This window comes from Lycorma delicatula, chromosome 2, assembly GCF_047948215.1.
Source record: "Lycorma delicatula isolate Av1 chromosome 2, ASM4794821v1, whole genome shotgun sequence".
NCBI lineage: Eukaryota > Metazoa > Arthropoda > Insecta > Hemiptera > Fulgoridae > Lycorma > Lycorma delicatula.
The window spans coordinates 236,796,602-236,822,922 of NC_134456.1; the positions used below are offsets into that span (position 1 = coordinate 236,796,602).

The window sequence follows — 26,321 nt, forward strand, 5'->3', positions numbered from 1 at the left end:
AATTTCAGATATACATTTTCTTTCACAACCAATATCTGTCTGAAAAATATAATTGTATTTAAACAGTTCTTAAATTATATCTTTTATAATTATATTATATTATATCTTTTAAATAAAAAATTTATAAACTGTTACTTTTAATTAAAATTGATTTAATTATTTTACAACAATCATAAATTTACTGGCATGATATTGATCAAATATCATGAACAAATAAAAATGCTTAATGACTGTACGATTAATAGTTATAATAAAATTTATATATTTATTACAAATTAATTAAATAAGGACACATTAATTCTTAAAATGTATCATACTTTAATATAATATAATTCTGACAAAGTTTTATTTATAATAAATTGATCTAAAATAAAAAATACAATTACCGTAAAAAATGAACAAGTTAAAAATTAAAACCATACATACACATTAATACTCTCTCAAAGTTTATAAATCAGTAAAATCCTCTTAAAAGGATAAAGGCAATATAGAATGTGAGACATCAAGTAAATTGTTATCAAAATACGATAAAATGATAAAAAAATCTCTACAGAAATTACTTTTAAGTAGTTTGTACACATATTCTGTAGAGATCTTATTATCTTGAGTATTAGATTAAAAACGGTATAAAAAAACTTTTAATTAAATTTATATGCTAACAGTATAAAGTCTCTGGTACTTGGAACTTTAGAAATAGTCTCTTTTAGTAAATGTGATGCTAAGTTGTACTGCTGCCAACTAATTTATTCCTTACCCTTATCCATTGTGTAACAGAACATAGGATTTCTTTAGAATTGGATGAATATTCACAGCCTGCAAAAAAAAATCATTAAAATTAAACTGTAAAAAATTTATTATATTTTTCTGTTAGTCCATATTGTTATGGTTATAGTCGTTCATTTATGAGAACACAACTCACTCTCAAAAATGGTACAGTCACTATTACAAATAACCAACCAGCATCTCTTGCCATCTTACCAAGGAAGGTGAAGAGTGAAATGGTTTCTAGCTATTTCTATAAAACTGATTATAACGTTTCATATCAGCAAACTAAGTCTACTGAATTTTAGGTGATAAATAACATCTTCATTCTTTCCAACATAGATTCTGGTTATGTACTGAACATTTTTACTCTCAAACAAAAGCAGTCCTTATTAACATCTCTTGTTCCTCAGGTACTTCACTTTTTTAAAGCCATAAAGAAGACTGACAGATAAAAAAATTAATCTCTCTCTTTCTGTTGTAAAAAAAAGCATTATATACAAGGTAAATTACATTTTCATTTTGATCTATACAAATAATAATAGAAATGAAATGATGTTTATTTATTCTGAGAAATACACATAGAATTGCAGAATGAAAGCTGATTTTCCAGAGATGTAATTCTGTACTTCTGAAAAAATGTATAAGAATTAATTAACATGTTCAGTGTTTTTATTAACCCATTAACAATCTTTCACAAGATAACTCACCACTAACTACTTTGATATAAATTGCCCTTGATAAAATAATTCATCCACTTTTTTCCAGAAAAGTGTCTCTGATGAAATAATTTGTCATTAGGAATTGACCTGTTTCTTGACGAGTTACTGCAATGTGTGTGAGTCTAGTTCCATTTTTACTCTAATTTAATGGTAAAGTGGTAGTAGCATATCGGTTCTCTGTTCTATATGTCTTGTTTCGTATCTTTCTGAACAGCATTTGTTTTCATTGTTTTGATCGTTCTTTAAACTGCATATGTGTTTTTTTATTATTCCTTTGGGTTATTTATTGTCTTCTTTTATCATTTTCATAATTTTACTGTTATTTTCATGAAATTTTCAGTCATATTTTTATTTCCAACTGTTTGTGTCTGTGGATGTGACCGTACGTACATGCGTAAGAAATAACACAGTTGTTCACTATAACTTAACTTTAGTAATTTTTTATGCAGTAAACAATCTTTATGTTATTTGAATTACTTACTAGTGTTTTACAATATTATTGATGTGACAATTAGGTATTGTAAGTGATATTTATTAGTACTAATTGGCCTTTTCATCACATGTAAATGATAGTGATATAATTTAAGAAATTATTAAAAAAAAATTTTTTTAAATATTAAAAACTAATTTAAGGACTTATTTATGTACTTTTCTTATCATGCAAGATAAGAAAAGTATGTATATAATCCTTAAATTATTTTTTTATCATATTTCATTGCCTAGATCAAAAATATGTAAAAAAAAGAATAATGGGCAAAATAACAAAGGTCTAGTGAAAACAAAAATTATGGCTCAGGTGGACAGATGAAAAATTGAAAAAAGATATTTTATCTACACATGTCAGAAGATTCACAATACTCTTTCTTAGTAAATTTTTAAAAACATGTTGAACACATTAAAAATTTACTAAGAAGTACTATGTATATTCATAAATATACTTACTAATACTTTCAATTATTTATATCAATCAATGCTGATTCAATGTTTATTTTGAAGACACACTATAATACGTCCCATTACACATATATACTGGTTGAAAGCTAACATTTTAGAGAATAGCAGAGCTCACGGTCTGTTTTGATATTACTCATAGATAAATTCTTAAATAGGCTAAAAAATCTCATAAATCTATATTTCTCATTTAGTAAAAAAATGTTTTTTTTTTTGTTACATTTATAATTACATGTTTGTAATTATAAATTTAATTGCCTATTACTGTAGTTTTTACATATTTCAGGTTATTTTGATTTTCATTCATTAATTTTATTAAAAGATCTGATATATATATATAAATGTAACAATATAAAATCTTCATACTGATGAAGCCAATTAAGACAGCCAACAATACTGACAACTTCAAAATAGACTTATACTTAGTACTCTTAGTATTAAGATATTAAGTAATCTTTTTTAATATTATTATTTAAATAATTGAATGAATATGGTAATATTTGGTACAGTATGATAATTATTTGATAAGACGGGATGTTATTAGTTAGTAATATCTTCCTTTATTCAAGTTTTACTAAAAATTTTAGTTTTTTTTTTTTTAATTTACTAATATTTGTTTATTCAGAGTAATAAAATGTTATAAGTTACACATACCTTTTACATTTATAATGAATTTATTGATATGAGATCTGTCTGAACATTGATGTAATTTCTTCTAATGTTTTATTCTTTGTTTCTGGTACTTTCTTATAGATAAATACTACAAACAATGCTTGAAGTGCAGCAAATATAAAGAATACATTTTCACGCATAAGTTCCTATAAATAATAAAAAAGATATGGAAGTATAATGAAATAAAGACCAATATTAATATCTAAACATTCAGTGAACATTACTTAAATTTCATTACATTAGAGATTTATTATTTATAAGCGATTTTTGTACTAATTTTAGAATTACAGTTCTAAAATAAAATTAAAAAAAAAAACTTATAAACTTATTTTGTATTTTTAATGTTTATTTATTTACAGTTTCAATCCATTTAATTGCCGACTGATTATCTTTTGATGAAACTTGTGTATTCTAAAAACTGACTACAGTTTTTACAATACAGTTGACTGACTACTAGCGGTAGATGGTACTAGCGGTGACAGTTGGCACTAATTAAACTAATGTAATTTCACAATTTTTTACACTTTAAATATTCATTTATTTAATTTTACCATTCACCAGTGACATCAAAAAAATAATAATATTTGCAAAAAGATTTTTGCAAATATTATTTTATTTGTTAACAACTTTATATTTATTTTATTTGTTAACAAATGTGCATAAGAAAAATATGATATTAATTGGGCAAAATATTGAGATACTAGACCTTGCTCTACAGCCTTATGTAAATTTAATATTCCTATTCCTTACACTTGATGTTGAAAATTTAATAGCATCAATGCCCTATATATGAAGTAATCTGACTAAGTTTGGTCAAAATTGGTCCAGTAATCCTGGAGATATAAGGTGATTTAGAGGCCAACACCAAACAAATAGATGTACATATGAGAACACTGACATTCTGAAAATTTTGATCCTGTTTTTTAGGTTCCTTAGGTGTCAAAACATCAAGATCCAGAGAAAACCACATATACCCAAATTGGACCAATTACAATACTTTACCTGCTAGAGCTAATAGCTTTGCTACAGTGCTATCTAGATGGGAAGATAATAAATACATGTTAATGTTAACTTTTTTAAAAAGAAGTGTGTCTGTGCACGCGTGTGTGTGCTTTTGGAATATGCATATGATATATGCATATATATATTAAATACATGAATAAATTGACATTAGATTATGTTATTCAATGTCTAATCATATTTAATTTTTTTTCTGCTCTAGTATAATTATTGCAATCTGCCTACATAACACATGATGTTGCCTTCATCATGTGAAGGCACATGAAATCTATAATTCATCCCACATGTCTGATATATATCACAAGATATACACGACATCTGAAATGTCACAGGATATCACAAGGATACCAGTCAGATATCCCAGAATAAATGGGATATCTGAATAGCACTTTACAAATTCAAAGAAATTTAGAAAATACCTAGTAGATCTAAAAAAAATTACATAAAATATTAAAGGAATATTAAATAATAAACTATAAATCTACTGTCAGGTGATTCACAAATCTACACCTTAAAATTGCTGTTTAAAATGTGAAGGGGTAAAATTTTTATATTTAAATTCTAAGATTTAAAAAAAAATTCATTTTTCTTATTGGTTAAATGGATATGCGAATTATGTTTTAACAAAAATTTATCAAGTATTGAATTATAAATATTAAGTTCACATACCAATCCATTAACCAATAAATCAACTTTTTATTAAAAGTACAGCTAAAACTGTTCAAAATTGATTTCATTATTGATATTTGTTTTTTGTCAATAAAACTTTTTCATTTCATTTCAAAATTGTATAACAATAATTGTTTATGGCCAGTTTTCTATAAATTTTGACATTTTTAATTTTAATTTAAATTGATCTAAGAAAAACTAGGAAACAGAGTTTGATACATGTTGATAGAAAATTTGATCCTGTTAATATTTTTGCATTATTTATTTATTTATTTACTTATTATTACTTACCATTTAATTAGGTTTACAGAATGATCATAAATTATTCATCACATCTTAGGGGTTAGTAAATAATGAAAAAAGCAATGCAGTGTACGTTGATTTTTTCAAACATTAGTGTAGGTACCAGAGTTATTCAAAACCTTGAATAAACATGCCAGGATAATATAATAATAGGAGGCATAATTGAGCAATAACTACCATGCACACTATGGTTTCGTGAAAGTGGTCTGTTATTACTATTTGTAGACATTTACATTTAAAGTATGGCTGTGATCCTCCTAATAAAGTTCTATATAAACATTGGTATCAGTAGTTTAAGGGTACATGAAGTGTAGTACACAAATAAGATGCTGACAGGCCTGCTGTCCCTAAGGAAGTTGTGGATTGAATAAGAGAAACTTGTCAGGGAAGCCCAAGTAGATCAACTTGTGTAAATTTAGAATTGGGAATACTGCAATCAACAACCATGAAGGTTTTAGACAAGTACCTAAACTTTATTCATATAAAATTCAGTCGGTGTATGCAATTGAAGATGATGATAAACCCACACCGTTACAATTTTGCCATGTTCATTCTTGACAAAGTGGATGAAGATAATGCATTTTTAGTAAATCTTTTCTGATGAAGCTTTTTTCTAAGTTTCTGGTCACATTAACCATTGTTGGATTTGAGGTAGCAGAACGTTCATGCTGTTTGACAAACACAACGTGATAGCCCAAAAATTGCAGTCAATGCATGTTTGGTATGCATTGACTGCTTATGAAATGATCAGACCATTCGTCCTTGTCGAGCCAATGGTTAATAGCACCAGTTATCTAGACATGTTACAGGACAATACAGATAAATTGAATTCGGCAAACCCAATGTTTCTTCCAATAAGATGGTGCACCACCACACTGGAGTTTACATGTTAAGGATTACCTACATTAACAATTTCCTCAACATTGGATTGGCCATGATGGACCAATTCCCTGACTTTCTCGATAACGTGATGTTAATCAGGAGTCAGTTTGTCATAGTCAGGGTGTATGCAACAAAGGTTGTCAACATCAACAACTCCAGATATTGTTTGAAATGTATAGTATGAAATTGAATATTGTCTAGACATTTTACATGCCACAAAAGTTGCTCATGTGAAACTTGTTTGAAGTTAATAAAACTTGAAAATAAAACTCTTTGAAATGCTCTGTTCAACAATAAAACATGCAAGTATATTACTTACATTTATATAACTTCTTTATATTTTATGGTCATTTTAATACTAATAATATAAATAAAAGTAAATAATTAAAAGTAAACTTTAGATGTTTAATTTTATGTGGTGTAAATAATGTATTAAAGTGATATTGTTTAAATAGGCTAAGAAAGGTTAGATATGATTTCTAACTTTGTTTAGTAGAAGCTTTCTGCCAAAGCTTAAATTTTATTATCTGGTAAAGTATTAGTGATAATTTAATATATACATATTTAAACAAGTAAGACAACTGATACAGGCATTTATGAAGATATACTTTTTAAGTAAAAATATCTACTACCAGGAGGAACATTATATGAAAAATTTTAAAGATTAATACATAAAAGTTACCTGAAGAGGAAGGAATCCTAAACCAACAAAAAAGTTTGCTGTCCAGTTTATCATTACAGCTAAACTTGTTGCAGTTGGCCGTGCAGATTGGTTGAACAATTCAGCTACTAAGAACCAAGGTATTGAACCAGGTCCAACAGCAAACATAATTACAAATGCCATCACAAGGAATATGCTAACATATGACACCCATTTATAACTACCCTGAAACAAAAAGAAAACATATTTAACAAGTGTGAAATAATTTAGATCATAAAAAAGCACAAATAAGTGAATAATTTAATAATATTATTTTGATATTTAAATAGTCGATACAAGATCTTGACAATTTTCGAAAAGTAATAAACTGTATGAAGTGAAGCTTAAGTATTAATTTATTGTTACTCAACAATCTGCTCCATTTGCCAGTCTGCTTGGAGAACTACATTATTGATATGACTCTAGTTGTTTTCTTATGACTTCAGTTAATTAATGTTCCTAATTTAACATACACTTTATATAAATCTGGGCTTAATATACTCTTTGGGTTAAAGATAACTACAAAGAAAATTGTCACATAATAATAAGTCTGAAGGACTGGCTGTGGATCACCTTGGTCAGCATGGTCATAGAACATCTACCCCTCTGGAATCAAATGACTTCTCTCTTTTTCTGTTTAGCCTCCGAAACCACCGTAAGGTAGGTGATTGAGTGATGGTGTGATTCCAGCAGGGTGGATTGCATCACACCATCTTGTGATCTATGACAATGTAATTCTGAAGCAAGAAAGTTCTTTAATTCCATGTACCAAACGATGATATCAATGAGACTAAACGTCTACCAACTTGAAAGAAATAAGGACCTATGATCCTATTACTTGCTCTACCTAAGCAGATAACATCGTTTTTGTGATTTATTTGAATAATTTTTTTTTTTATATGATAATTTGTAGACATTTGCCTCAATGTTAATTTGGCCCAAGAATTAATGGTCATGGCAAGAATTATTTTTATACTTTATAACTGTAATTTACATAAAACATTTTGTTAAAATTTTTTCCATCAACTATATCATTTATAATAATTGTAATTGAGTTTCTGAAGATAATGATGGTCAGTAGACAAGACTGATTCTCCCAAGTATTAATTTTGGGGTGCAGGGACCATTTAATTAATCAAAAATTTAAAACTTCCATTCCAGAATTTGAAGTCATTTACTCCCTAATTTGCAAACCACAATTCAAACTATTTCTCTGTTCTAGAAAAGGGAAGATAACAAAAAAAATATTCTTGAAAATTTGTATTCTACCCCGTACACTAATGTATTACCACCTAAAATCATTCTTGCAATCACACAGTTTCTTCTATTGAATTTCATAAAATACTTTCTTATAAAGAAAAAAATAACTATCTGATTAATTATAAACTGATTTCAAAACATTAGTTACCTTTCTTGGGGAGACTTGCATAAATCTGCTTGTTCAGAGTAGAACAGAATAGCATCATCTGATGATAAATCACCTTTAATAAAAGCTGCATCACATGATTCCCAGAACTTATTGTCACATACAATTTGAGGTTTTAATTTTGCTTTTTCTTTCCACTATAACACATTGAACAGTTTAAATTATTAACTTTAAATAAAAAAAGATAACAAAAGCATTATCTTATAAATTAAATGTAAAAAGCTGTTACACAAAATCAGTTGCAGACAAAACAAAATTTAACAATCCAGAATTTTAAATTTGCCTACATTCTAATTTAAAAAGTCAATATTTACATGAAAAAAAGAAATTCTTAATTAGGTACGTTTATTAATAATAATAATAATAAAAGGTGATAAAAATAATAACTGAAGGTAGTTTATACTATAAACTGTAATAAGTCCCCCATCATGTATGTAGAAATGAAAATAAAATACGAAACAGCTTAAAATGAAAGTTTTATCAACAGGATGTAAAATTTTTACAATTGTGTTATACACAATTTGACAATAACGCATTATGTTTCACTGTAATAATATGGGATTCTAACATAGTCGGTTATGGTCTTTAATTTTGCACTTAAATTTTATCATAAAAAATATATAATGGTAACATTCTTTATTCTACCATTCTCATATTCTTTTTTTATAGATAGAAGCTGTCATTAATAATAATACTGCACCTAAAAAATATTAAATAAAATTTATTCTGTTTGTTGTACTGTATAGTTTTACGTCAGTATTTTAAATTATTTTGATATAATTTATAGTGAATACTATTCATAACAGTATTATAATATACTTTAACAGTTATATTATTTCTTGTAATATGTCATTTATTGAATTTTTTAATAATTTATAGAATGTAAAAATTTAAATTATATTTTGAAATAATACATTCATTTGAAAATTATCCAATTGCTATTCTAAAGTTTTTATTTTTGATAAAATGTTTTAAAATAAGTACATAATACTAACTAAAAGTGGAAAAGTAATAGAGGACTACAATAAATAATAATTTGTTATTAAATACTTTTAATATAATACTACAGCAAAATGCAAATACGAATCCAAACATATTGTGAAAATAAATAAAGATAATCTGTGAATAGTTTAGTGGAAAAATGGAACAAAGAAAGCAAATAATTTCTGTTGTTCCAATGGTTTCCACTTTAGAAAGTTTTTACTGCATATCTTTTGTTAAACACAGTATTGTACAGTTATCATCATTTTGCTGAGACAAAATTAGTCTTTTTATATTAATTTATCTCTTTTATTTCAAATGAATCTACTTTTGCAATAATTTCAAGACATCTATCAATGATTTAAAATTTTTATTTTATATTACTCTATTTTATTGTCTTTGTCCTACCTCTTTGATACAATTTTTTCTTTTATTTTTTAACTTGTATTTTATCAAGACTAAACTAAGTTACAATCAATATGCAACCGGGTACATTTTACAGTCCACAATTTGGTTCCAAGTAGATGTAGTAGAAATTAATAGGATAAGGTGGAAAGATGAGCAATAATTTTTATCAAGGAATTTTAGAATAATTAATACATAATTTTAGAATAATTTAATAATAAAAATGGAAAAAAAAATAGGAAGATTGTTATATAATCTATCTGATACCTTTCTATATCTCCTGGTCTCATATGTGTGGATTTTCTTACATGAGGTTTGAAAAGGTTGTTTACAAATCATTAGTTTATACTTAGTGCAAAATTCTGAAGTCTAGTTTCTCTTTTATTTCTCTAACCTATTCTATATTTTTCAACAATTTTTCCTTCTACTAAAGCATTCCAGTCTCCATTACAACCAAATTGTCATATTCTTTTATATATTTGATTTAATAATCTATTTTTTTTTATATCCTTTCTATCGCTGTATCTTCTTCTGAAGAGAATATACAGCCCGCCAACCACCACTATTCTGTAGCTTGGGCTTTAGAATTTACCCTGATTATAATAATTATCTCAATGTGCTGCCTATAAAACCTATTGCAAGACAACTTTATCATTAATCCTATTTACGTTTCCATTTTTATTAAATTATTCTAAAATTATGTATTAATTATTCTAAAATTCCCCGATACAAATTCTTGTTCATCTTTCCACCTTATTAATTTCTGCTATATCTAGCTTCCCATTTTTTATTTTAAATTATTCAGTCTACCACTCTTATTTAAGCTCTAAGATAGGGTTTAGATAGTTTTCAAGTTATTATTATAAAGTGTATACAGTACTGCTATATTATTCTCACTATAACTTAGAGGGCTTGGCATGAAACTACATAGTCAAAAAATTGTACAAAATATGTAACAATACTACTAATGCTGGGATGATGTTTGGTTAAGTAACAAAAAGGTAATAATTTTTTTATAATATATAACAGATATACTAAGAAATGATGAATAATGTGAATAACAGTTTGATTTGTACTATGAAAGAGGTTAAAAAGAAGTAAAAATATAATAATATTTTTTTCTTTTTACGGAAATATTTCAAGTATTCTTCTTCTTTAAATTGGAATAGTATATCATCATTGAACTACTCAAACTTTTTTATTCCTATTATATACACAACTAGTAAAGTAAAAAATTTTAAAGATGTACGTGTTGATAACTGGTTAACAGACAACGTAATAGTTTTTAAGCTAAAGGATTTAGGGAATAAAGATGATTGGATAATATTTAATACTAATATATTAGGCAAGTTATATATATTCTTTATACTCTGTGATTGTTCTGTAGTGAATCAGCATACTTTGATAATTTCCAGTAAATTATGTCCCTATACTGTTTTCTTGAAAAGTTATTTCTTCAACATGAAAGCTTTTTTATTACAAAAGGAAATTAATAATTGTTAAAAATTGTAATTGTTGTATAGTTGAAATATAAAAATTAATTTACTAATAAAAATAAATAATTTTTAACTTTCTGTTTTGTAGCAGACTGTAGATTTGTTTCAGATTTGTATAATTAGGTATAATTCATATATTTAAAGCTTACTAACGAGATGAGTTAATGTTGAAATTGCTACCTACTGTGAATAAAGTTAAATTTTTTATTTTTTTAAAAAATATAATAATAAATTGGAATTGTACAGTGAAATGTAAAAAAAAAAGGATGCAATTCAAAACTAAACTCTAAACAACGACTAATATTTCAGTGCTTTAGTTTTAAATTTAAAATCATATAATTTATATTTACTAGATCTAGGGAATACATTTTTGGTCAACTTTGAATCTTTTAATTGGTAATTAATTAAAGCATATTTATTTTAAAATGCTCGTTATTCATTATATTGTATGTAATACAGAGTGAACAAAAAATTATCCACATGTATGAGGAAAAAATACATGGAAACCAATATATGATAAACTTTATTAAACTTTAAAAAAGAAATAAATATTAAATACTTTATAACCTAGAGTAATGAACAATTAATTACTTACATTGCTTATTTTAATAAAAGTTTGAAATGTCCTCCATTTGCAGCTGCACAGCCATCAACACATTTATTCATGGTTGCACTTACTTTTTTAACAGATACAGTACTAATATTGAGTATTTCGATTTTACTGTTCTGTTTGAATCGGTCAGTTGTGCAAGGATTATTTCTGAACCCTTTTTCTTATTAAAAAATCCAGGTTTTTTATTAAAAAATCCAACATTTCCTGTAGTCTACGGCTAGCTATAGACTACAGGAAATGACATCCCTAAAGAATTCTTTTAGCAGCAAAATTTTGTTATTTTCTGGGTGGGCTGCCCATCATCTTACTGCAACCTACAGTTGTATTCATCTTTATCTAGCAGCCCTATGAAGTCGGTTTTAATCTGTTGGTAGCACAGATGTTACTGTTTCCAAGAAAAATATTGGACACACTATTATCTTCTCAGAAACTGAAAATCATCTTTTTAAATGTAAATCCATGGAAAACATAAGGTTTCTCTACAGTCTGTTATCAGTTGTTTTGGGTGTTTACATAGCTATTTAGATGAATGCACACCATGTCACTAATGAAAATGTTTTCCACGAATCAAATATTGAAGCAAACAATTATAAATACATCATAAAAAATAAATAAAATATATTAAATGGTTTTTGTGAATCATCTGGATACATGTCCAGAAATTAAAATTAAAGATGAATGTATTGAAAACAATCAAACTATAAGAAAATACAGTAATATCACTGGAAAAAGGAAAGTTAAATAAATATTAGGAGTATATACAGATGTAAGCTTAAAAACGGGAAAGTAGTAAGTGTGTTTTTATTATTGATAATAATCAAGTGGTTTAATACAGAAGACAAGCTAAAGGTGGTGGTGTAATGTAGCAAAATCACAAAAGTGATAGATAAACAATGAAAACAATGTTTTTAGTAGATAAGTTTTAGATGTAAGTTTCTAGTAACAACTCACTTTCTTGTGTTTTAAGGCCTGCATACAAGACCATTTGGGCCTCTGCAGTAATTTGGATGTTTACACTGATTCTGTACTTTTCTGTATACAGCCTAAATAAATAAATAAGAGAAATAAATAGGAAAAACAAAATGCATGGTCCATTTCCAGTGATAGAATCATTTTCTGTGATCAGATTCTGGCAATTCCTACACATCATGAATGTGGTATGGACATAATTTTAATTTCTTCATGGCTCTGTGGATAACTCCTATATGACATTCCAATTCACTGAGATAGTCTTCTTATTGTTTTTTTGAGATGATCATTCAAAGGATATGCAATCATGTTCTAAAGATTTGTCATTTAAATCTGTTGTCAGCCAGATCATTTTCATTCATCTACACTACCAGTTTATCTAAAAAGAGTAGCTATGTGTGAAATTGACTTATTAAGTAAATTTGATTGAAGAAAATCTACAGCAAAGCGCTTTAAAAATTATTGTGATTTTAAAAAACTCTTAAAAATAAATGCATTTTGAGATTATGTTAATGCATGATAGTCTTTTTATAGAACACCTGCCATTGACAAATAAAATAGGGAGAGATTACTTAATTGTTGTAAATATATTATTGCTACAAGTGAAAAGTGCAACTTTTCACCTACATATAACCCTAATTTTGTTTATTACTGAACCTTTTTATTTTAAACATATTTTTATTTTATTTTAAATAAACAACAGTTTTATTTTAAACAGATTATCAGATCTCATGCTATACAATTAACATACGTCTATTATTATACTAAATTATAATAAAATTTCACACATAAAAACATTTTTGAGTTAAGAATGGTATTTTTTGGTGTAGTAAACAGCCTATATTTATTACAAAATGAGAAACATCAATTTATATAGCAGGAAAATTTATTCCCTGTTAAATTGTAGGTATGGCTATTACATAGATCTTGCCGCATCTCATTCTAGGCACTGCTTAGATGAATCTACTATAACGTTATTTGCTCATGGTTGATGTAGTTTTAGAATTTTCTCTAAACACTGACCGACTCTTAACCCACATGTAAAATTGTAGCATAGAATTGCTATTTAGTTTTTGACCTTGACAACATCATTACCTCTTTTTACTGACAGATAAAAAGCATGACAGTGAGACAGTAACTAGAGCTGCTATAATGTAGGTCTTGTATAGATGTGCTAACTTGTAACTGATTATGATGATCTTACTCTGATGTTCATACTGCAAAACTTTCCTTATGCTCTTTATACAATGAGAAAGCCATAATAAAATATATATTAAAGTTAAGAAAATTGTAATACAATAAATTTGTAGTTAGTTATGTACAAGAAATAATGTGACATGGAATTTTACTTTGTGAAGATAATAAATAACAAATTAATATCTTTAAAAATTTAATAAATTAATTTTTTACACATTTATATGTGAACAACCAATCAGTTACACCTTTATATTGAAATAATAAAACTAATGGCTTCACTGAATGATAACTTTATTACTAATAATTATTTCCATGCTGTGTAGAATGAAATTAACTTTTTTAACAATGAAAATAAAAAAAAATCTGAAGTCAAATAAACATATATAATCAAGTAAAGCTATATGTAGGTTAATATCATACTTAAACAGAATGTGAGCGTTCTTTCATATTTCATATACATACAAATTTCATACTTTATTACATGTTTACATTTTTTATGAGGCACTTAAATTAATAACTAACAGCCAGTGCAACAAATATACAAAGGACAAATATTCAATACTGATTGCCTGAAGCTGGATGAAAAACTCTCTGCTCAGCCAAAAAGCAGCATTTAAGACCAGTAATGAAAAAACAAGTTTTAAATTTATTAAAAAATGCAAGTGCCAAAAAAAAAAATTAGAGTTCACCACCAAACAATTAAAATAGGAAACTTCTGGGCACGGGTTTTTGAAATTCACATTTGACTTTCAAATAAGTACATTCTGAGCGTGTTAGGCATGGGGTTAACAAACACTGCTCTTTAATATAGGATAATTAATTAAAGATCTGCAGGTATAGAATATTTTTTTTAATTTATTCAAACATATATGTACCACATTTATATTACACACATGTGTGCACACGCACATGCGCACACACACACACACACACCACACAGGAACAAAGGAAATGTAACTGAAAAAAATTTTATGTTTCCCAATAAGGCATTATATGAAACAAATCTCATCAGCCCATTAAAAAAAAAAATAATTGTTTTAAGTAATATTTTGAAGGTTCATTAATATATGTAATCATATGTAGATATGTGGATGAGCAAGACATTTCATCTAAATCTACTTACAGTACCAGAAGAGAGATGTTTAACTTACGGGTTTCCGAATGTAAAATTAATTAAACTTATTCAAGTTGTATCACGTTGATAATTTAATTTGTTTTCTGTTTCTGTATGTTTCTGTCTAGGGAGCAAAACTTTTTCAATACTCCAGCATTTTGAATTACGACTTGTTTACAATTTTCTATCCAATTTTACAGATTTAATTTAATAATAAGAAAAAATTTTCCAATAAAAGAAATAACTTTTCATTAAAAATACGGTGAGGAAAATTTAATTTATTCATGATATATCCCGGGAGCACTGTAAACTTCAACAGATTGATACTAAAATCCTGAGCATCTACAATGTAAGATGAGATTTCTGCATCTGATACGTGTTAATAACAAGTAAAATTAATTTTTACTTGTAAATATTTTAAAACATTCATTATTATTAGTTGGTTAGAGATCAATAAATAAAGACTATAATAATATGTACTTGAGCCATCATCAGGAAATTCACAGTAACTAAACAACCCCAGGTTCATAAACATCAAATCCTCTCTAATTATCATTATAACCATGTTTCCCAAAATATAATAGCCCATTCTTTACCCGATTTTACACGAGTAAATATTTTCAATTAAGTCATTCTAATCTTTTACACTATTATTCAGTACTGTTACTGAGAGACCAAGAAAAGGACTCCGATACATTATTATCCGTCAACTTATTCAACTGTCTATGCATGAAGCCTGAGCAATAGGAATCTCATTGATAATATCAACATTCTTTTGTGCCTGTCAATCAGCTATGGTTACTACAAAATATCCCACCTACAAATTTAATTTCAAAAAGATACATACTTCATCTCTCCCAGTCTAAATAAATCTTTATAAAACATTTCAAGGATTATTCATTCAAATTTAATATGAAAATTTCTAATAATTAAACATAACAGACAATACAAAATCAAATTATACCCGCCAATTAATTATAAAAATATCATGTAATTATGCAAATTTCAAAACTAAGTTTATACTTTTGCATATATATGTAAAGCTATTCATGTCTGTATTATATACATTTATACACTACCTTTATATCCAAGTTGTTAAAAGTCATAATTTCTTCATAGGCGCATCCATTTCTTTTTTAAAAAATTGTCACCAACTTTCCAGAGCAAAATCTCCTTTGCATATGATGACCGACATTCTCGTTGGTCCTTAGGTCCTTAGATTAGCCACCCGCAATATGCTAGCTTTTTCTGCTTTGCTTGAAGATGACATTCATGCTGGTTTTAAGATTCAACCACCCGCAATGTGCTAGTGTTTGCCTACTAAATTTCTTGAATATTACATTCATATTGATCCCTCAGATTCAGATTCAGTTACCTTCAATGTGCTAGCATGTGCCCGTTTCTTGAAGGTGACGTTCTTGTAAGTCCTCAGATTCAGCCACCTGCAGTGTTCTGGCATGTTCTCACATAATCTGAAGCCATTGCTGTCAATGATCATCTGTTTCATCTGTTTAAGAAAGCTTTGTTTTCTTCGTTTTTGGCTAAATTTGACCATGGACCTACATTTTTTTTAGACATACAAATCACTATGTTCAAGTTTATACACTTGTCAATGATAATATTATCTGAAATTTTACTGAACACTATGATCCTAATTCCCTCACCATCAAGAAACTAAGTTTTATACATTGTATTTCAATCTTAACTTATTCACTTTTATGTTCAAACTGAAGCAACTGATATCTCACACCTTTTATATTGTTAAAGAACTTTCAAGATCTTCTCTATTGCAAGTGTGCTCCAAAACGTTCTGCAAACATTCAAAAGAATCTAGACTGGTCTAGCTAGAGGTTCTAGTTAAAAAATTTCCAGAATGAAAATCTCTTATAATGTTTAACCTATTATAATGTTTTAAGGTTCTCACCCCCCCCCCCCCATCAGTCCTGCAGTAGTTTTGATAGGAGTGTCTAACACCCATAGTATTTTGCTCAGTTAGTAAATAATAATTGTCCCAAGTTTGTCAGTAATTGATCCTGTGGTTTAGGAGAAAATATGGAACAAATAAACGTAAGTTGTTCAGAAAGTAAGAACCGTTTGCACATAGCAGTTTCAGTCACAACAATAGATCAAGGCCAGCTAGTCTAAGTTGTTCTGTTAGCAATTTATGAAATTTTGTAGGTGTACTGTGTCAAAGATTGACCTTGTATGTGTTTATAATGAATAAAAAAATTGAAAATCCTGCCGACTGCGAGGTACGATCAGTCATATTTATATTCTTTGAATGCATAAATTGTTCATCCTGTGAAAATGCATTGTCAAAATACTTCTGTATATGGTGACAGTGTAATGAATGAAAGAAACAAATAAATGTTGATTTAAGGGTATTGTTGATTTATAACACGGAGGACATCTGTTCATGATGAGCAATGCTCAGAATGTCGTACTCTCATTAATAAACAGCTGAAAAAGCAGATCTAAAGAGAACCAGTATTTCACATTAGAACTTAGTGATAAATTTCCTGTTAGTACATGAAATGTAATGTTCAGGTGTTAAATTTCCTGTAATGTTTGAACTTATGAGTTAAGTGTGGGGAGAAATAGCTTTAAAAATGTAGATTATGATGCATTTAAAAAGTTAAATACAATAGAGTTGTTATAAAACAAAAATGCCTTTTACTTCATAGATGGCTTTGAACATAAATACCCATCCACACGATCACATATACACAAACAATGAGTTTATTTATATTAAGATATGATATGTAAAAGCTTCTACATCAATGCATTTGAAGAAATTGAAACTTTAAAAACTAGTAAGGACAAAAATAATCAACATCTATTATTATTTAATGATAATGTAAAATACTAATGATAATATAGACTATTAAACAATAGAGGTTTAGGTGTAAAAAATTCAAATTACAATATAGCCATGTCAGTATATTCTTAGCATTTTTAAGATGCATTATTATAACATTGCCAGTACGTTCTGAAATACTTAAATATGCAATGAGGAATATATTTTTATTTATTTTAGTGTATCTAAGGTTAATATGTGAACTCCATGATACAATAATTCAGACAACCTCCATAATACGTCTCATAACAAAATGTATATTACAAAATGCGTATCAAAATACATATTTCATCAAAAGTCACAAGGTGGATAAATGAAAAAGATGTATAAACAATTTCTACTTACTTTCATTTCTCCTGAAAAGAAAATATTGTACACAGAGATATGTTTCATCAAAATTTTAGTTAGATCTGTTTTACCTTTTATATCATCAGAGAAAGAAGCTGATAATAAATTATTTCAGTTTTATTGATACAACCTGTATCAATGTGGTTAGTGGTTAAGAATCTTATAAATAACAGAATAGTAAACTTTCATTTACTTAAAATAACTTTCATTTTCAGTGATAACTAATAAAAAAAGGATGAAACATTAGGAAATCCAAAAAAATGAAAAGCAACTTTTTTGACTAAGCACATTCATGCAAAACAAGAAACATTTAATAAAGTAAAATAAGCTGCATACCTGATGTAAAGCAACTTTTTCCTCATTGTTATTATAATCAACAACTAGAACTGGAAATCCAGTAAGTACCCATGAATCTACAACATCCTGAAATCGTACATTCATAAGATAGTGCACCTGATCTATGTCCTGCAATTGTAAGTAGTTTCCAAAGATCACTATTGATGAATCCATCTTTATTAGTAGCAAAAAAACTACTTATACCTTGTTGAAATAGATTTTCACCCAAAATAAGAGATATCATTCGAAACAACAAGGCACCTGCAAAACAATTAATTTAGCATTAATGTATTACACAGTAAAATTACAAATCACAAAGCTAAAATGAATATTTTGAGATTATACTTTTTAAAAACCCAAGCTACCTGAAAATTTTATAAACAAATATTTTATGTGACAAAATGAAAAATAATGATCATCTACGTTTAAATTACCTATGTTATATATGATCATAACATTCATCGTATGAAAGTTGGACGTCATATTCGTAATAGTTATAAGCAACTTAACAAAACACTTGTCAACTCTCAAAATAATATGTAAGAATGAAAATCACATGCTCACATGTGACACTCCTTAATGATAAAGATTTTTTTCAAAGAGTGAAGATTTTTAAGCAGAGAAAGTTATGAAACTTAAATGACTTCGTTTGGTATAGTTGAAGTAAATATACCTTTCACATTTTGAAATCATACAATTCTATACCTTATTGCTATAGTATATATAAATTATACAAATAAATATTTTTTCAATACCAGACAGCAAAATTTACATGTAAGTTCATAATATTATTCAAAATTTCAAAAATATAAAACAATTTTGAATAAATTGACAAACAATTTAAATATTATGTTTTAATGTAATATATATTGATTTTAATACAACTGATGATGTAGGATACTGCAAAAACTAGTTACTGGAAATTAATATCGTAAGTTTTACTAATCTAATTATATTTTATATATTAAAATAAATATATAAAAATTTATATTTTATATCAAGTAAATATTTATATACCATGCATTTTGTGGGATTTTTATTGTTATAAATTCTGAATGGAATACAAAGTTTAATTATGTTGACTGACTGAAAAGTAAATGGCCGCTTTGATGGTTAAACAGTCATAATCAGTGGACTCTGAGGAAAAAAATATATAAATGCAAGAAGATAAGTAAATAGATGAAATAAATAAATGAAAAAAGAAGAAATAACAAGCATATATTGTCTGATAAACAACACTTTTGAAACTATAATAGCTAAATAAGTTAAAATTTTAGATTTTAAGTAAAATCTTAAAGTTTACATTTTAAATAAAATCTAACAATTTAAGATTTTAAATAAAATCTAACAGTTTAAGATTTTAAATAAAATTGAAAGATTACCATTATGAGTGTTCTATATATTTAGAACTGATTATTAAAAACATCTATGAGAATAAGCCAGTATCCATATGAATTTGGGGGGGGGGGGAGTAAACTGTTCCCAGAGAGTAAAATTTCAAATGACATATTTTATTAAAGGATATTTTACATTGGTTGTAGAAGCTTTCTTTAAAAATGTGGCAATACTATTCATTGATAGAACCCAGCATGTCTTTTAATCACATTTCAGCACTCATCCCTATGGATACACAACCAGTAGAAAGATAACAGAAATGCTGTTTAAAAATTTCTATCAGCATGATTCTGTATTAACAATAAAATCTTTTGGTTGAAATCACTCCACCAGAACTGAAGAAAATTTTGAAACAATTAGGGAACCCATCTCATAGTGTTCACTGAGAAAACATGCAGGTTCTCTTGGTGCAATATCTTAAAATGACAGTTCATAGTATGTTGTAGCAGAATCAGTAATTTAATCCATGAAAAATTGAGTGCTATTGATCTAATTGTTAAGAGAAATATTTATTTAATCAACAGATATGTTGTCTTTCTACTAGTTGTGGGATCCATGGGGATGAATGCTGAAATATGAATAGACATGCTGAGTTATATCAATGGTATTCCTACGCTTTTAAGGAAAGCTTCTACAACTGATATGAAATGTCCTATAACACACTATGTCAATTGAAAGTTTAGTTTGTGGGCTATGCTATTATGTACTTCACTGTCATAAATACATTTTAAATAATCAGTTCTATATAGTCCAGTAATAATCCTAATAATAATTCAACAACAATTTTTATCACAGAATCATAGACCCACATATCTTTGAAGACCATGATAAAATTGTAGTTACAGAGTGTTATATCAAAGTTTGTGGGCATTTATAAAACAACAGCATCATCATCATAAAAATAATTGTCATATAAGGTAATGCTCACACTGCACTGACAACAATGGGTGTGTTAAAGGAAATGTTCTCAAGTCATGTCGTGTTCTAATACAAAAATGTTTTACAACCTGGTAGTTCACTATGATTTGGTTTATGGTTTTGTAATTGCTTTAGGGATTCTGAAATATTTTATTAGTCTTATTTAATATTAATTTGCGTAGATAGCCTGATAGGGTATCTAGGCTAGTTCAAAGGGAATTTGAATTAGTTCAAATTCCCTTTGAACGGCACACACAGGGTTGAAACCAATATTTCTACGTTCTACTGTGTTTTGTTGTATATTTGTTTCTTTTATTGTTTATGTTACTTCAGTTTCTGACATTTATTTTTTATTAAGTAGACGTTATTTTTTTTTTTTTAACAGCTATTGTTAATCTTTATTTGTATGGAGTTTGCTATTGGTCAATGTCATCAGTGTGTGCATGATTATGGATCCGTCACGTTCTCACTTACACCACACATCTACTTGAAGTCGGGGTTTTCTCCATGCGTAATGGTTAGGGTGAGGACCTCCACATCTGGGTGCAGGCCAATAGCAGTGATGCTGAACAGATAAGCAAGGATATTTCTGTGAAAGTCGAGGGCACCACTATGGCTGTGACAGGAAGGAATGGTAGGAAGGTCCACATCCTTATTAAGGATGTGGATGTACTCACCAATCAGAATGAATTCATTACAAAGTTTTGGAAAATCATGGGGGAGTCAGTGTCGATCGAAGTTATGTCCATGCGACCGGCCTATGTGCAACGCAGGTGGTCACTAAAAAAAAAAATGTGGCAAACGTTTATCCTGGGGATAAATTATTGGCTGATGGACGTATCCGTATTGGATAGGTGGGTTGTAGGATTATGAGACGTTCATTTGATGACCTTTGTTTTTGCTGTTCGAAGCCGGGCCACGGGGTCAATTCATGTACTGGGCCAGACCATAGTGGCCACTGTTTCACCTCTGGTGAGGCTGGTCGTCTTTGGAAGGACTGCCACCGAGAGGCTGGTATCCTTCCTGTCGGTTGCATGGACATGAACCCAGAGGTAGAGCAAGGCTTCACCTGCGACGTGAAGAAGGGGTGCCTGCTCGGTGCTGATGGGTGTCTCTGGGGGACAGCCCCATCCAGGAGTGGGAGGCTCTGGCATCCATCATCAATGATTGGACGAGGGCTCCTTCACAGCGCCTCTGGAGGAGGGAATCTAAGACCTTAGTCTCGGTGGGGGATCCCCTTGGGGGTTCCCATTAGAGGCAGTGCATTAAGACTGGAGTCCTAGTGAGGGGACCCCATTGGAGTCCTCTCATTAGAGGTGTGGTATATACTGTAAGACTTGAGTCCTGGCTACCTGAGCGGGACCTTGTGTTCTGCCGAGGTAGTTTGAGGCGAAGAGCCCCCCCTGAGGTGAGCTGAGTTATGCTTAGCTGCTTAATCTGGCTCCAGGAGGCGGGGTAAATGAAGGAGAATAGAACAAAAAAAAGTCATCAGTGTATGTGCTTGTTACTGGCCAATTGTTTTTATGTGTTTATATTTATAGTTTGTAAACATTGTTTTTGTTTAATTTTAATTAGTTAACACTGTTTAGGATACTGATTTTGTTGTGTTTATGATTTCAGAAATCATAAAGGAAAAAATGGTAAGTCCAAGCAGGTTAAACCTAGCGAGGAGATTACGGGAATGAATGAAATTAGGCTCGACGACTGTTCATCCTCTTCTGGGAATGAGGGGTCACGAGCAGGTGCACCCAGTTCTTCACAGGCTGGAAAGAATAAAGATCAATTAATGATTAAGAAGTTTTCTAAAGGTAATGGGAGGGCTGGAGATTCAGTCCTGTTAGTATGGGCGTTTGAAGAGAAGTTTGTGGCAGCTATATAGGATGAGGCAGAGGGTGGGCGTTACGTGCATGATCTCTTTCCAAATGTTGGTTTATGAGACACCTCTTGCATACACCCTAATAAACATGTGACGCAATTTCTTTCCAGGCATCGGGCTTTTAGGGACAGAATGCAGAAATTCGGCCAGTTAGATTCTGGGATGTGCCCTCAGTGTGGACAATTGGATGAAACCTACCACATTTTTTATGAGTGCTCGAAGTACGAGTTAATATGCACAGAGACCATCTGTTGGCTTGATCTTATCGGGTCGGTGTTGGATCTCTCCGTGTAAACTGGAGCCTGGCCGAATGGGCGATAGTGGAGAGTTTTATATAGTGTACTTAGCAAAGGAAAGAATTGCTGAGGATATCTAGAACTTTGCTTGGATTTCTCTTGTATTCTGTTTTTGTTGATGTTTCATTTTATTAATTATATTTTTGTTCTTTGTTTTGTTTTATGTTACTGTGTTATTATAGTTATGTGTAATATTTTATGTTTTGTGTTGAAATCACTTTTACCTTCTACAGTAGGTAGTTCAGTTCCTTTGTTTAGTTCAATTCTTTCAGTCTTACTTAAGACTCAGTAAGATGTGCTTTGTTTTGCGTTCATTAAATAGTAGTACACTGTTGGAAATGTCATTCGTGGCAGTTACATCAGTGGCATCCTGGGTGAGGCGGACTGGAATATGTCAAAAGCTGAGGTTTCAAAGATGACCTCCGGTAAAGCCCATAAAAGCTAGGAACGGAGAGTGTCTTCCCCTACAGGGGTCAGGGATGTCACTAATTTCTGTAACTACTAGGCATAAGCAAACATATACATATTTTTTTCATCACAAATCCCAGAAACATCAATTAACTGCAACACAGGCTAAAATATAACATAGCAACTATCTCTAAAGACTCTCCAAAAATTCTGGGGTTGAATTTGTTTTGAAATATGGGGCTTATGGTTGAGAAAACAAACCTCCTTTAAATCATCATCAGTGGTACTATTGACAGCTTGTAAAAATTGAAACAAAGAAGATAATAGATAAAGAAAATTTAATTATTATCTAAAGAAATGTGACAAAATAAATTAAATGTGATATAACAAATTGATAAAAAACAAATTAATTAACTGCCTTACTTGTAGACATTAGGATTGTTATAATAAATAAATTTTTATAAAACAGAATTAAGTCATAAGGATAAAAATAAAACAATAAAAACAAACTAAAATTTCATTTTATAACAAATTATAAAACTAAAATTATATATTCTGTCCATTATATATAAGAAATAAAAATAAAGAAGAAAAAAATTGTAACTCTTAAAATGATTTATCTCTTAGTAGTTTTTTTAATTTTATTTTAACCCCTGGGACCATTGTTAGGTATTGCTTTAGAGGATGAAATGAATGACAATTTTTTTTAGCGTATGAAAATTCCACGCCTGACAGGGACTCAACCCGGGACCTCCAGATGAAAGTCTGAGATGCTACCATTCACACCACAGAGGCTGGCAGTTCTTAGTAGTTAGATGCAGTTATAATACTTTTATTTTTCATCTGTAAATAAAAAATTGAATGTATAATGCAATTTATTCTTGATGAATCTTTTATTACTACAATTACACGGTCCGTTTCATACCATTTCAGCAAGTTTGCAGAAAAAAAGAGTGTCATGTATTCTGCGATTTTTTTTAAAGTAAACTACTGATAAAGAATATTTTTTACTGAAAACCAAAAAAATAAAATGAAACATTATGTAAAATTTCTTATGCAAAATAAATGTAAATAACTGTATAATATTAAGGATGGAAAATATTTTTCTAAGGATACAAAAAGATTTTTTTTTATATTGAATTTTTACAAATTGAGTTTTTTTTAATTTACTATTTTGAATATGTGAAGCAATTTAAATTATTTAACTATATTACAATTTGAAAATTGAATTAAAATAAAAAAAGAAATACTGGAACTGTAAAATTTTTAAAAAAATCACCTTCAAAGGATATCAACTGTACTAAGAGAGCAAACAAATTTTAACTTAAATGATACTACAAATGTACAATTCTGATGGTGTATCAGGCAGTCAAACTAATCCAAAATTTTTCTGTCAGAAATTAGGAACAAATTAGGAAATTAGGGCTTGCTTTATAGATATTGACTATGCATTGACAGCAGCACACCAAACAAAATTTAGTATGTTGAATATGATTCAACAACATGATTGGAATAGCTAAGACTATTTGATTATGATACCACTAAACAATTTAATGACTAATAAGCTTTGCCCATTTCTACAAAATTTCTATGGCAATACTTAAAATGCTTCAACACCATTCATTCACCTTTACTAACTTCAATGATTGATGTGGTCTTCGTTAAGAATTTTCTCAATTATCTTATAGAATTTGCCTTGTAGTTCTCATAACCCTTTACCAATTTCTGATCATCCATTGATTATTTTTGGCAGTCAATACACTGACAGTTGATAAATGTCACTCAAACCTCTATTGCTTATTTAAGACGTTAGCTCATATTTAATCACTAGATCATTCATCATTCTTATTGTCATTCAAAACATTTCAAGTGGTTTATTTAGGTGTTGCAAAATAACAAACAAAAGATAAAATTACTTAGGTAATAAAGAATCAAATAAAAAATCAGGTTCAGTAAAGAATAAAATCAGTTAAGATGAACAGCCAACCTTCTTTTCTCCAAACCCCTGAACAAAGGTTATGAATAAATTAATAAGCACAATAGTTATATTTATAATGAATTTTAGCCATACTTAAAGTTATGAAGATTTACTTAAAAGTGGTGTGGGAATAATGTAGATTAATGCTTTTCCAAGAAGAATGATTGATAATGAAAAGATTGAAAATGAATGATTGATTAAAAGATTGATATAATTACAACAAATAATTTTATTGCTATCAGTTTCTCAATTCTTTCTCAGTACCACTTTGTTACTGGGTAATAGGCAGTAACACATTCTTTATTGTAAATGTAGGAATGTAGGGTGTAACAAAGTCATATATACTGTCACTTAATGAAAAAATCTGATGTGAACACTACATGACTTCCTTTTACACCTATTAAATTACATATATTTTTTATAACATATTTTTTTTATTTTCTTTTCATAATTTTTTTTGTTATTGAATTATTAATTTTAAATTTTTTTACAAACAAAGGTTAATAATTATTAATAAATTAATATATTTAAATTAAAAAAAAAAAAAAAAAAAAATGGAAATGAAGTCTGACTCAAACTGATGTGCCTTTCCCTTGTAAGATCCAAATAGTTCATTAATTAAAATTTTATTGGGCTATAACTCTGGAACTAACGAAAATAAGTACCACTTGAAATATATCATTGAAAAGTTCTCAATGATATTACTTATAGCTTATTACTACAGTTAAGAAAAAGTAAAAAATCCAAATGTTTTGGATTTTGGGCTTTTATTGGAGACTTTTGGTCCAGTCTATTGCAATCAAATGGGGAAGTGCACAACTAGATGTTAAAACAGTCCTAAATCCAAAATTTCAACATCCTACAGCTAATAATTTTTGAGTTATGCGAGATACTCGTACATACATACAGATGTCATGCTGAAATAGTGAAAATGAATTCAGGGATGGTCAAAATGGATATTTCTGTTGAATTCTGAAAACTGAAATTTTTTGCGATTACAATACTTACTTGCACTTCGTACAAGGAA

The 26,321-nt window shown here is 28.6% G+C and overlaps 1 protein-coding gene across 2 annotated transcripts; it reads right to left on the reverse strand.

Annotated features, from left to right (window-relative positions):
* Positions 1-453: 453 nt before the first annotated feature.
* LOC142319768 (facilitated glucose transporter protein 1-like) lies at positions 454-23,224 on the reverse strand. 2 transcript variants are annotated; one of them, XM_075357426.1, is made up of 4 exons: positions 8,090-8,240; positions 6,664-6,867; positions 3,090-3,253; positions 454-813 (listed from the first exon to the last, which is right to left on the reverse strand). In XM_075357426.1, the coding sequence occupies exons 1-3, from the start codon at positions 8,108-8,110 to the stop codon at positions 3,110-3,112; spliced, it is 369 nt and encodes a 122-aa protein (XP_075213541.1). In that variant the 5' UTR covers positions 8,111-8,240; the 3' UTR covers positions 454-813; positions 3,090-3,109. The 2 variants fall into 2 exon arrangements, with proteins under 2 accessions (XP_075213541.1, XP_075213540.1); XM_075357425.1 differs by lacking the exons at positions 454-813; positions 3,090-3,253 and adding exons at positions 18,424-18,684; positions 23,133-23,224 and having other exon boundaries at positions 6,691-6,867; positions 8,090-8,244.
* Positions 23,225-26,321: the final 3,097 nt, after the last annotated feature.

Coding starts and splice junctions, on each gene's coding strand:
- LOC142319768 (XM_075357425.1), bottom strand. CDS start 18,597: ATGGATTCATCAATAGTGATCTTTGGAAACTACTTACAATTGCAGGAC. Junction 8,245..18,423: donor AAAAAGTTGCTTTACATCAG/GTATGCAGCTTA, acceptor AATGTGTTATAG/TGGAAAGAAAAAGCAAAATT. Junction 6,868..8,089: donor TGCAAGTCTCCCCAAGAAAG/GTAACTAATGTT, acceptor TTTTTGTTTCAG/GGTAGTTATAAATGGGTGTC.